This window comes from Coregonus lavaretus (genome assembly GCF_964263955.1).
Source record: "Coregonus lavaretus genome assembly, chromosome: 29".
Lineage (NCBI taxonomy): Eukaryota > Metazoa > Chordata > Actinopteri > Salmoniformes > Salmonidae > Coregonus > Coregonus lavaretus.
In genome coordinates, this window is record NC_140016.1 from 2,819,359 (window position 1) to 2,833,557 (window position 14,199).

The 14,199-nt window shown below is 43.1% G+C and overlaps 1 protein-coding gene across 1 annotated transcript in view; it reads right to left on the bottom strand.

Moving 5' to 3' along the window:
* Positions 1-2,996: 2,996 nt before the first annotated feature.
* The window catches only part of LOC311105139 (uncharacterized protein), a 45,680-nt gene continuing 34,477 nt past the window's right edge, over positions 2,997-14,199 (bottom strand). Inside the window, exons 2-3 of the mRNA XM_084147169.1 lie at positions 5,551-5,602; positions 2,997-4,560 (exon numbers count right to left, since the gene is read on the bottom strand). Of these exons, the coding sequence (XP_084003295.1) occupies positions 4,255-4,560; positions 5,551-5,602 (358 nt within the window). The 3' untranslated portion in view covers positions 2,997-4,254. The remainder of the gene's footprint in view (positions 4,561-5,550; positions 5,603-14,199) is intronic.

The window sequence follows — 14,199 nt, forward strand, 5'->3', positions numbered from 1 at the left end:
TGTTAATAAAGGTGTTAATAAAGGTGTTAATAATGGTATTAATAAAGGTGTTAATAAAGGTGTTAATAGCGGTGTTAATAGCGGTGTTAATAAAGGTGTTAATAATGGTGTTAATAAAGGTGTTAATATCGGTGTTAATAAAGGCGTTAATAGCGGTGTTAATAAAGGTGTTAATAATGGTGTTAATCATGGTGTTAATAAAGGTGTTAATAAAGGTGTTAATAACGGTGTTAATAAAGGTGTTAATAATGGTGTTAATAAAGGTGTTAATAAAGGTGTATTGTGTAATACCTTATCTTCGTCTTAACTGGGTCCGTGCTGACGAATACAACTCTTTCCAATGGGAGATAGAATGTCATTTTCAACGGACAAAACAACAGTCATCTGAAGGATAGGACACTTTTTTTTTCTCCAGGGAAACAGTAGGTTTATGATGCTGAAGTTGCATTGAGTACCCGTAATAGCCCATTTCAATCAGTATACCACCCTGGTAGACCAGGCAGAGGGTTGACATTAAGACTACAGCGATATAAGAGCGTGACAACATGTTGTATATGTCTGCAGAAAGCCAAGGCATGCGAAAGAGGGCAAATGATCTCTTTGCATGCAAACCGCTAACCACGTTTAGGCTGGGCCCGGCTCACGCTCCACACATAACCACCATATTTCCAAATGAAACAGATGTGTTCTCGTTGCATAACCCCAGAACTCAGGCAGCTGCCTGCTGCCTTTCCTGGCAACCAATCATAGGCTCCCATGCAGGCAGGAAATCATCCTGCATCTCCAATCAAAAGTAACATTAAAGTAACATTCCGCCCCATAGGCCATTCCCTGGTCAGTAATTTTTAACAGTATTGGTGGAAAATACATTATTGTTAGCGAGTCGACTGACTTGTTCCTTGTCGTGTTATGTTTAGACTGGAGTGTCCGGAGAAACTCGACTGTGATGAGTGTCTGTACTCATTAACATTGCAGACTCCCTCTGGAACATATTCCCTGTCAAACGTTTTTTTTTTTTGCTTTCATAAGAGGTGTGTTTCGTAAGATCAATAACTCCACATGTATATATATATATATTTTGGGGGGGATTCTGCATTGTTGGGAAGGGCCCGTAAGTAAGAATTTCACTATTAATCTACACCTGTTGTTTACAAAGCATGTGACAGTTAAAAATGTGATTTGATTTGAAATATTTGCCAAGCATAATTAACTGTCATTCAGATCATGAAGCATTCCAGGACTTATTCAGGCCTATGTGTGAGCTAAGGGAAACTAACCCTGGAGCGTTCCATTCATACTTGGCCTGATGGTCAGTCAAGGACAGGACCCAAGTACCAGCTCGTGAAATTGAGGATGAAGTCAGTTGGAATTACAACTTCATAAAAACAAGCAAGCGCCCCAAACACCATGTAAAGGTGGTCTCGTAAACCCTGACACAGGTCTTGTCAGTTCTTGTGACACTTTGGCGTTTCAGTCGCCAGGAGACTAGGCTCAACAAATTCCCTTTGGAGAACATCCTCAGATTCTCGAAGAACTGGACATTGATTCACCTCAGTAGTTCCGCTTAGTGATTTGTACTGTTAGTGGACTGAGACCTGTTGGTTTACCCATCATGCTACCTGATATGTACTGTTAGTGGACTGAGACCTGTTGGTTTACCCATCATGCTACCAGATATGTACTGTTAGTGGACTGAGACCTGTTGGTTTACCCATCATGCTACCAGATATGTACTGTTAGTGGACTGAGACCTGTTGGTTTACCCATCATGCTACCAGATATGTACTGTTAGTGGACTGAGACCTGTTGGTTTACCCATCATGCTACCAGATATGTACTGTTAGTGGACTGAGACCTGTTGATTTACCCATCATGCTACCAGATATGTACTGTTAGTGGACTGAGACCTGTTGGTTTACCCATCATGCTACCAGATATGTACTGTTAGTGGACTGAGACCTGTTGATTTACCCATCATGCTACCAGATATGTACTGTTAGTGGACTGAGACCTGTTGGTTTACCCATCATGCTACCAGATATGTACTGTTAGTGGACTGAGACCTGTTGGTTTACCCATCATGCTACCAGATATGTACTGTTAGTGGACTGAGACCTGTTGATTTACCCATCATGCTACCTGATATGTACTGTTAGTGGACTGAGACCTGTTGGTTTACCCATCATGCTACCAGATATGTACTGTTAGTGGACTGAGACCTGTTGATTTACCCATCATGCTACCAGATATGTACTGTTGCTGGGTATGCTGTCCTAGGGTGTACTAGCTTACTATACTCACTCATGTTCTCATGGCATGGGTGTAGCCCTCAGCTCACAGACCGGGACAGCACAGTAGAGAACCCACAAAAACACACTCCAGTTACACACTAGCTGCCAATATGGCTGAAGGATGTGTTATTTGGAACAAAGTATTATTTCTTCTTCAGTCTAGCTGCTCCTTGGACAACCATTATTACTTAGTTGTTTGAAAAGTTCAGAAATGCAACTTTGGACAAAGATTTAAGAAAACGTTGTGGACTTTCAATTGACCGACACATGTAAGCTACATTTAGTTTATCTGTAAAATGATCATTAGTTAGATGTCCCAATGTTTTCTTGCAAAAAAAAGCATTAAGCTTTAAGATGTAAGCCTACATGTAAATTATTCACTTTTGCATAATTACTCTAAGATCTTAGATAACTTAAACCAAATAGCAGTGGGTCTTGAAGCTCTTATACCCATGGCTAACATGAGTTGTTGTTGCAAGTGGTCAATGTATGCGAAATAGTTAAATGATATAATCGTGTTACTCTCCATTTAGATTGCAATACAAGAACAACTGAAAGGGAAACAACATAGCTTTAGTGTAAACATAAGGTTTATTGCAAATGTGCATTTTGCATCCATTAAATCATTTTTTTATATATATATATACACCTGTTTCATGGACACAATACAGCAACGATACCAAACGTTTAGCAAAAAAACATTACTGCTAACAAGAGTTCTCCCTGTGAACGATGTACACATGGTCCGGGTTGCTTGGTTTAGTTTGGAGTAGTAATGAGACAAAAGTCTTTGGTAGTTAGAAAACACAAAGTCCATTGTGGAAATATGGTATTCCTCTGGAGATAGGCGCTACGGTCATGCCATTGATTCAAGTTGAGGTTGGCATCTGAACAGAACACGTCTGCCAGGTCAGGATTGCATTCGCAGCTTTTAGAACATCAGCCGGTCAAATTCATCTCCAGCCCACTACTCTGAACACGTTAGTAGAATGGACAGAGCTAGGCAAAATGGGTAGTAGATACTTCCATCCCCATAATAAATCATTTAAACTGAACAGTTACAATGCTCCTATTAAGTATTCCACTTTGTTCAGAATCACAAAACAAAGTGTAAATTAGCAGGATTTTCCCCCATAAGCAGCACAACCCAAACTGCAGATAATACAAGCAATGATGTTCTGAATCATGATTACGGTAATCAGTTATCACCAGTGAGGTTGAGATAGAGAAGCAACAGGCCTCTCTCTCTCTCTCTCCCAGCAACAGTCCAGCATCTCCTAGAACCTCTTTCCCCTCTACTCTTTCTGCTGGAGCTCAGGTTTGGTTTCCTTTTGACATGTTGCTTCTTAAGGAATATTGACAGAGAATATCAGCAGATGGTGATAGGTGGGAACAGTCATAAGATGGTTGAGATATTCTCGGACGGACTCCTCAGAGCTTGTACTATCAGAAGTTAGAAGAAGAATTCCACATGGGCGGTCTAGTGGAGACTGGAGGGCCGTCTCTCTGTCTGTCTTGGAGAAGATTTCCTTTTTCCTTGGCTGGACCAGGAGAGGTAAAAATGGAGGACGGGCCACTCTGGCATGGAGAGGCATCCACAGGATCAGGTCCCCGGGCCAGCCCTGTCTCTTAGCCCTCTCCCCCCTCTGTAGCAGGGGTGGTAGAGAATGGCTGAAGGGTTGGCCCTCCTGGCCCCAGAAGGCCGGAGCCTCCCCTCTGTCCCAATGCGAGCGCTCTCCGGCTGGCTACATGAGCCCTCTCGTTTAGCGCTTTTGTCTAAAGAGAAATAGTCTAGATGTCGTAGGACGGGCTTCTCATAGCTTATCGCCTCAGCCTACAGCCGCTAGCTAGAGTCTTTTCATGTGCTTCGTTCGTCAATTGTGTTTCATCATCTGTTACAGACAGCTTCACTGAAGTTGGCAGCGACGATTAGTTTACAACTGGAGTTCCAAGGCAGAGCCACCTATACCGCAGAGCCAGCGCTGATGGGGCAGGACTGGTCAGGGTTATGGAGTCCCATCTGGGCTTGTTGCTGGTACTGCTGGAGTTGGTACTGGTTGTCCAGCTGCAGGGGGACCAGAGCGTCGGGGTCGGACTCGGAAGGAACCCGTTCCCGGAAGCTCTCCATCTGTTCTGGACTGGCCAGGTTCTTCAGAAGGCTGTTCTCACGTTCTAGCTGATTGTTCTTCTCAGCCAGCTCTCTGATCTGCTCCTTGAGGATCTCTACCTCCTCTCTGACCGCGTACATCAGGTGGTTCTTCACCAGATCCTAAGATAGGAGAGAAGGAATGAGATCTACTGTTAGAGAAGTCTGTTTACATTTACATTTTAGTCATTTAGCAGACGCTCTTATCCAGAGCGACTTACAGGAGCAATTAGGGTTAAGTGCCTTGCTCAAGGGCACATCGACAGATTTTTCACCTAGTCGGCTCGGGGATTAGAACCAGCGACCTTTCGGTTACTGGCACTACGCTCTTAACCACTAAGCTACCTGCCACCCGCGTTTAGAGAGAGAGAGAGAGTTCTTTGCAACTCATACAAACTAACCATAAATCTATCAATGTAGTGTGATTTATAGCATAAGCTTAACCTACTGTGCCTTACAAAACACTTGTAGTAACTTGTAGCAACAGGCCATATGGATACAGAGATTTGTACCCATATGGCCTGTATTAAGGTCTAAAGTTTATCAGTAAACTAAATATTGAATAGTCTGACTGTTGTTTCTGCCTGCCTCCCTGTCTGACTCAGAAAGCAGCAGAAAGAACATAGTCACATGCCACATCACGTGTATTTAGCGTGTACTACTGTAGCCATGCAATGCTGCAGGCACATAACGTTCCATCACTCCAGTATCCCTGCACAATGTAAATATGGTATTTGAACTGACTTTTTTAAAAATATTTCATGTATATAGTATGCTTTCATATTTCTTATTCTTATTTCTCGTGTGTTTTTCTTTCTTTCTAGTAATACATTGTTATTGATAATTGCATTGTTGGGTTTTGAGTTAGCAAGAAAGGCATTTCACTAAACTTGTGAATGTGACATTTAAAACTTGAAGCTTCTACTGTACTATACTTGTAGTTGAGTAAAGATTAGTCTGCTATGATTACCAACGTATAGTATATGATTACTATGGGCAAAGTGCATGAATGTGGTTGGATATGGAATAGCCCAGTCAACTTTTAAGGGTTACTGGCTTACTATGAATGATGATATGAATGATAAAGTGTATAATGTTGCTGCTGATACATACCATTGCCTGTTCTATCTTGTTGTCAATGGCAACAACGCTAGCACCCGAGGCACTGTGAAGGAGAGAAGAAGTTAAGTCAACATATCAAATCAGAGCATTGGATCACAACGAAAACAAACTGGTGGCCTACGATGCTTTCATACATTTACCTACGATGCTCTCATACATTTACATTTTAGTCATTTAGCAGACGCTCTTATCCAGAGCGGACTTACAGTTTGTGAGTGTATACATTTGTCATACTGCCCCCCCCCGTGGGAAACGAACCCACAACCCTGGCGTTGCAAGCGCCATGCTCTACCAACTGAGCTACAGGAGGCCCTACGCACAGATGCTGACACCAGACTGCCTTTATGGCACCAGATCCAGCACCAAGGTAACTTATTTTAAGTATTTTGAGATGCAGTTGCCATGTAATGCCATCATCACAAATGTTTGTTTAATTTGTGTTTAGGCTATGTGTGTCCATGAATGAACCTAGCTACAACTTCTAACCTATTTTAGATTGGGCATGTGTATGACAAACCAGCCTGCCTGCACCACCCTTGTTCTACAACTGTGCATTTTTTTTTTGTTGCAACCTAGCTAGATACATTGTTCAGCGCTGCAAAGGATGACATAATATTGATTACTTTGTATCGAGATTGTTTCAAGATACTCCATCCACTTTTATGTGTTTGAAGACGCATATTGGAGTCGCATAAATTGCATTACTCCGACTGCACAGCATTACGGTATTTCTAATTATATCAATTCGAATCCCGGCATTACCTGGCTTTGTTTAGTCTATTTGCAAAGAAATAAATATGACTCTCAATCTCGAATTACAACAATTTTGATTAAATATTTGAATGAAATCTATTACGCACAAATTACGCATCAATAACACACTAAATCAGTACGGCTATCTATTTACCTGTTGTCGAGTTTTACAGACACCACATCTCCTCCTACTAACGAGGAGAAGAAGGAGATGCTGAAGTTATGCAACTGATAGACAGCAACCTCCATTGGCGTTTGGAAGATCTCCGTACTCATGTTCAGCACCAGACCCGTTTGGAAAATGCTTCTCGCCACGTTTGCGATTGGTTGAGTAGATTAATCTACCTATAGATACAAATCCGGGGTTACTGTATTCAGCTTAATCACTCGACTGACTGCACGACTCGATTCGGTTGCTTCTGTCGTGAGTTGCTCTAGGTTGATGCCGGGTGATATGAGCCACGTTCGGTTTCAGGCGACTGATTCTATTTTTGCCACCGGAGACACTTATAGCAGAACTGTCTCCTGACGTCACCTGACGCTAGAATAAATTATGCAAATGAGCCTTGGCATGAGTTCCCATCTGCCCCCTTTCTGAACTCCTACAAACACAATAAGCGCTCAGTTGACCCGCAGACCGAATTAACTTACACCCTGAAGCAAATAGGCAAAATAAATGCACAAAAAAAAAGTGTGTGCTTATGGTTTTTTCCGCGCATTTTTTAAGTAAAAGGTTTTGGTTGTATAACATGTCATATACAGACTAGGAATAACTGTTGGTTTGTTATTTTCGTTGATGTTTTGCATCAGCTGATAATACTTTTAAGGGAACGCTACAACTGAATTATGTATAATTATTATCGTATATTATACCTATGTATTGCTATTTTTCATTCAATCATTCATTTGTCAGGGACATGTGCAACAGTATGTCGAGATTATGAAACGGCTAGCCTATAGAGGCAAACTAGAATCCGGATATATTGAATGCACTAATAACTCATGCATTATTGGTTTATAACAGGATGTCTACATACTGTTTGTTGTTTTGAGTCGGTGTTATCTGCAGGTGCGATAGTAGAAGAAATTACAGCATGTTCCAAACAGAAGTTTTTGGGGAACTCCTTTCCACCCACTGCAAGGCTCTGGGAGTTTTCCTTCCTCTCCTCTAGAACTCTGCTACCACCTGGTGGCGAGAGTTGAAGTTTCACTTCTTCATAATATTTAATTAAAGGTGTCATATTTTAAGGAGGACAAATAACCAGCCTACTTGGGGGAGCATTTAGGATTTTGATGCATGGAATTAAAAATATATTAGAGCTAATTTGTAATGTGCAATGTGTTTTTTTGTTGTCCTAAAAGGCTCTCCCTATCAGGCAAGAGTTTCAGCATAAGAACATCTTATAGGGGTCAGTATTGTAATAATTATTGGTCATTTAGCAGACGCTCTTATCCAGAGCGACTTACAGGAGCAATTACAGTTAAGTGCCTTGCTCAAGGGCACATCGACAGATTTTTCACCTAGTGGGCTCGGGGATTAGAACCAGCGACCTTTCGGTTACTGGCACAACGCTCTTACCCACTAAGCTACCTGCCTCATCCATAGATGCACCATAATAGCTGTCTTGTTGCTACGTGCATTCACTATATAGCAACACAGTTATAACTTTAACACCTCCATCCAACACCACGTTGTGTTGCTAATATTAGTTCATATAAGAAAAGTAAGGTGTACTGTAAACCATTTTGTGAGGAAGGAAGTAATTTGTTCTGTAACCCTCCGATCCAATTAGCAAGGGGTAGTCCCAGTGGTCATGGCTTAGTACAGGTATTTAAAAAAAGGTGTACTGTACTGTTTCCTATTTAAATACTGGAGAGCGAGAGAGCGAGAGAGAGAGCGGGAGAGAGAGAGAGGGAGAGAGGGGGGGACAGGGAGAAGGGGAGAGAGAGTGGGGGGGGGGGGGGGGAGGTGCATTTCTTGTACCTCTCACCATGAGAATGTAAACAAAGTACTGGTGTTTGACCAACAATGAGTTATCCTACTGTATTCACCTCAGCCACATTACCCTCAGTCCTCCTAGCGTTTATATTCACCTCAGCCATATTACCCTCAGTCCTCCTAGCGTTTATATTCACCTCAGCCATATTACCCTCAGTCCTCCTAGCGTTTATATTCTCCTCAGCCATATTACCCTCAGTCCTCCTGGCATTTATATGCTATAAGGGAAACTGTCAGCCAGCGTCCATTGAGCTAAGTGGGCTCCAGCCTAAAGGGACCAGCAGGATCTATGACTCATTACAGAGCCTCCCGAATGGCACCATATTCTCTATATAGTGCACTACTTTTGACCAGGGCACATAGGACTCTGGTCAAGAATAGAGCACTATGTAGGGAAAAGGGTGCCATTTGGGACACATCCCTGGATCTATGAGTCATGATACAGCCAGCTAGACGTTGAACCAGACTTTCCATCAGATGTCCTGGTCTGAAAGCCAAGCAAACACATTCTAACAGATTTAGTCACTGTGATCTGGATCCCCATGGTGACCTCCAGAGGCCCAAGGCTTTGGATCCCCATGGTGACCTCCAGAGGCCCAAGGCGTTGGATCCCCATGGTGACCTCCAGAGGCCCAAGGCTTTGGATCCCCATGGTGACCTCCAGAGGCCTTTGGATCCCCATGGTGACCTCCAGAGGCCTTTGGATCCCCATGGTGACCGCCAGAGGACCAAGGCTTCGGGATCCCCATGGTGACCTCCAGAGGCCCAAGGCTTTGGATCCCCATGATGACCTCCAGAGGCCCAAGGCTTCGGATCCCCATGGTGACCTCCAGAGGCCTTTGGATCCCCATGGTGACCTCCAGAGGCCCAAGGCTTTGGATCCCCATGGTGACCTCCAGAGGCCCAAGGCTTTGGATCCCCATGGTGACCTCCAGAGGCCCAAGGCTTTGGCACTGTGTACTTCCCTAAATAATGCACTACTTTTGACCAGAGCAGGGCTTTGGTCAAAAGTAGTGCACTGTTATATTTAGGACGTAGGATGTAGCCCAGAGGGAACTATGAGTTTCACATTATGTGGAAAATAGACAGACAGACCATTAAGTATATGGAATATCCTGTGCTTACCGTTCATGAGAAAAATCATAACTAATCATCCTGAAGGTAAGCCTCTACGATGCAGAGAATAGCATAAATGCATGGACTGACAAGTGGGAGTGAGACACACAATGAACACCAAATCACAAGCCATCCGTTTGTCACCCAGAGAACAGGGAAGATGTCTCTGACAGACTCTTATTCTCTGTAAACACAATGTATGTTCTTCACCCATAGACAATGGACCCACTGTCCTACTGGAATCAAAACAAGGGTCCAGAAAGAAGAACAATGACAGTGTTCCTTTCTTATCAAACACAATGGTTCAGTATTTTATATACAGACAGAAGTATTTTACTACGATATACATCCAGACTTCCAGATCAATTTTATTAAATGTTGCAGAGGAATATAACTTCCCCAGTGATTATTAACCGGTTACAAATCAACCAAATGTCCACCTTCCCTACTCTTCCTGACTGTCCCTGTACCTTCTCAACAAATCAACCAAATGTCCACCTTCCGTACTCTTCCTGACTGTCCGTGTACCTTCTCAACAAACCAACCAATCCCCTTTATCTTTACAATGTAATGTCACATTCAGCCATCCACACGCTCCGAACATGTTCCCGAACACCCTCCGACCACGCTCTGAAAACGCTCTGAACACACTTCGAACGTGCTCCGACCACCACTTACCGCCGATACCCCCTCTGGGACAGACTAGGTGAGTAGGGGGGTTGGTAGTGGTAGTTCATGGCTCTCGCAACGCTGCTCAGACGTTTCTGTGTCTGCAGTGGGGCTGGGACGGCAGCAGACGGCTCGGCTAGTCGCTGGATGGTTTGCTGGGCTGGCCCAGGGGGTTGGAGAGGTGGTCTGCCTCTGGCCTGGCTAGGGAGTGGGACAACGCGGGGATGCGACCAACAGGCTCCCATCCCAACGACCAACCAACGAATGAGAGGATAGTGGAGAGACAGGGATGCTTTCACTGTTCTATTATTCACCATTGTTTCTGTTTTTTCAGCGATCTCTCTCTCTCTCTCTCTCTCTCTCTCTCTCTCTCTCTCTCTCTCTCTCAAAGCACAAAGAGAAAACTGACGAGGATACCTCTGGATGTTGTCCAAGGCCTATGCACAACGTAGCACACAGTGGCACTCATCACGGGATGTTCCAAGGCCGTATTAGGACCATACCGTCAGCAACCATTCTCACGCAACAGCTGTCCATGCACTGAATGTGAACCTCATTCACAATGAGGTAGAATTCTTTAAATTGAAACATTTCTCAAATGTTTTATCTAGTGATTACTGATGGAATCTTTTGTGACACAGACTGGAATTTTAACGGCTTAAATTCTCTAACTGTCTCATAGATGCATAGCTAATCGTCATACTGATCTCTATGGTTGAATTAAACCCTGTTTGTGATTGTAATAAACCACTAGTCTTTCATTATTCTGTGACACGGAACATGTAGCCAACCTCTGCAGTATGTTCTTATATCAAAAGGTCAGGGTTTTTCTCAAGAGATGAGTCAATCCAGTTAGACAGAAATGGGACTTGCACAGTTTCATTTGGCAGTCTTTTTGTACCTGGGCAAAATGCTAATAAAAATATTGAGTACTGGAGCTACAGTTGTTATTCACATTTAAAACAAGTTGAAGCAGGACATGTCGAAAAACAAGGGCATTACATTACATAAGGTTGAAGATTAAACGTGTGTCAGTCTTATTAGTCCAAAGACTAGCTATAGAAACCACTAATTGAGCTGTGGCACGTCAACAGGGCTTTCCTTTCATACCCCTGGTAATTAATGTGTTAATGTGGGAAGGTGGTGTGACCAGGTGTATGATTGATAGCTATAGGAACGGTTCGGTTTTTAGAAGATCTGGCTAACTTACAGGCAGAGTGCAATAGTGAAACTGTCACTGAAAAAAATAAAATAATAACATGTATGCACTCACTAACTGTAAGTCGCTCTGGATAAGAGCGTCTGCTAAATGACTAAAATGTAAATGTCACTCAGTATTATGCCAGACCTCTTGAAACTGTCACTCGGTATTATGCTTCTGAAGCAGTTGTAATACGTTCAAGTTCAAGTCGTTGATTTGCCATTTTTTGGATGTAAGATACAGTCTAACCCTATCAGATAAATGTCAGTTAATGTTAGACATAATGCCACATACAATGTCAGAAATAAACTGTAGCTAGATAGAGATTTGACACATCATTCTGAATGATGATGATCCCACACTGTGATCCCCACAGAGCCAACGTATTGTAATGCAGACTAATTAAACAGATATCCATACAGATATTCCCTGACATGGTGGGAACACAGGGACAGATCAATGGTATTACGCTGGAACAAGTCAATCTCATCTCCCTGTTAAATCCCTCTCTCGGTCGGTGGCCCGTCAATACAGCTGGGAACAGTCCTTGTCATTTCTCCTCTAAACTATATGATTGTATTCCAAATGGCACCCTATTCCCTATATAGTGCACTTCTTTTGACCAGAGCCCTATGGAACATGTCCAAAAGTAGTGCGCTATATAGAGAATAGGGTGCCATTTGGGACGTACCTACTGTTACCTCCCCTCTAAACTCTACCATGACCCACAGGAAGTCAGGGCAGAACACTGGAGGTCTGGGCAGGTCAATGACAGCTGATCTCCCTCCCTTTGTAGAACTCATGGAATTAGAATCCATTCCAAGTTAGAATAGAATGAGAAGTAATTCTATGATGAATTCTAGAGCCCCCTTCTCAGAGACAGGGCCATAATGGGGTGTGTTGGTTGATAAGAGAGGGAGTTAAACATTATGAGAGATTGTCAGTCACCATATCAGCACTAACTAGGGTATACAGTATCTTTCATGGGAGTGGACTCATGTTGACATCTGTAGATGTTGAATACAGTAGAAATGATATAATAGATAACCTTCCTGAGAACTGGGAAGAATCCATGGTTCACTGGGCAGATGGCCAGGTGTAGCCGACTCAACACGCCACAAAAGGTGATTCTTCATCAGTGGCACCCTATTCCCTACGTAGTGCACTACTTTTGACCATTGCCTATAGGACTCTGGTGAAAAAATAGTGCACTATGTAGGGAATAGGGTGCAATTTGTGCTGCAGATCAATTTTTCTGATGGCCTATATGCGACCAACAACATGTATACTGTTCCGCTGGAGCCCAGAGAGAAATGAGGCGTATAGAAAATAGTCTTTTTATTCTGCTTCTGTTGCGCCCATGCCTCTACTTTACCTTCATGTCATTGTGTGGTCAGGCCTCCTCCGCAGTTCTGATCTCCTCACACCATCCGTGTTAGCATGTTAGCCTGTTAGCCTGTTATCTGGTGCCACTGAAGAGAGACGCTTATATAAGTCAGCTATTTGAATAGGTACAACACTGGCAGACAGACAGGCGCCGTGCAGTGTTTGCCGCTACGGGTGTGTCCCAAATGGGCCAATAGAATAGGGTGTCGTGATGGACGCACCCTACGTCTACACCTGAGTGAGTTGGGAGAGTTTTCCCAAGCTGCCAAGCATCAGACCAGACAGTGAACCGCTCTGGTTGGTGAAACATCTGTGCTAACAACGACCCAAGTCGCTCTTCACAAGAGACACACTCTGGGTGGTGCCTGGTTACACAACAACATCAACAAGCCACCCAGTCCATATTAACAGCCTCACCATTCACATGGAAAGACATGCAGTAGGCTACGTACAGCGCCATGTTGTCATTCGATGACATTCAATGACAAATACTCTGCTTTTTTTTGTTGATATGAGAATTATACGATGGTCAACACAGGCAGAAAGGGATGCATTGTTGCCTCGCACAAGCATGTATGCTCAGACACACGCACAAACACGCACCCCCACACCCCCCCCCCCCCCCCCCCCACACACACACACACACACACACATACACAAACAGCTCTCTGAGGGCTCTTTGTCATTCTGAGCACCCCCCCCCCCCCTCCCCCCCCCCTCCTCTCTCTCCATGTTGCCCTCACCAGAACCATGTTCTCCAGGAAGTAGAGACATCTGTCTTTTAATGTCATGTTACTCTGTATGATCCGTCAGAGGCAACACATCAGTTGTTTTGACAGATTCAGGTTACACACACATTCAAATATAATTACTATTTGTTTGAGTACTTCTGTTTTACTGTTCTAGTTCTACTAACATGGTCCAATTAGACAGTAATGATAACTAACATGGTCCAATTAGACAGTAATGATAACTAACATGGTCCATGTCCAATGAGACAGTAATGATAACTAACATGGTCCAATGAGACAGTAATGATAACTAACATGGTCCAATGAGACAGTAATGATAACTAACATGGTCCAATGAGACAGTAATGATAACTAACATGGTCCAATGAGACAGTAATGATAACTAACATGGTCCAATGAGACAGTAATGATAACTAACATGGTCCAATGAGACAGTAATGATAACTAACATGGTCCAATGAGACAGTAATGATAACTAACATGGTCCAATGAGACAGTAATGATAACTAACATGGTCCAATGAGACAGTAATGATAACTAACATGGTCCAATGAGACAGTAATGATAACTAACATGGTCCAATTAGACAGTAATGATAACTAACATGGTCCAATGAGACAGTAATGATAACTAACATGGTCCAATGAGACAGTAATGATAACTAACATGGTCCAATTAGACAGTAATGATAACTAACATGGTCCAATGAGACAGTAATGATAACTAACATGGTCCAATGAGACAGTAATGATAACTAACATGGT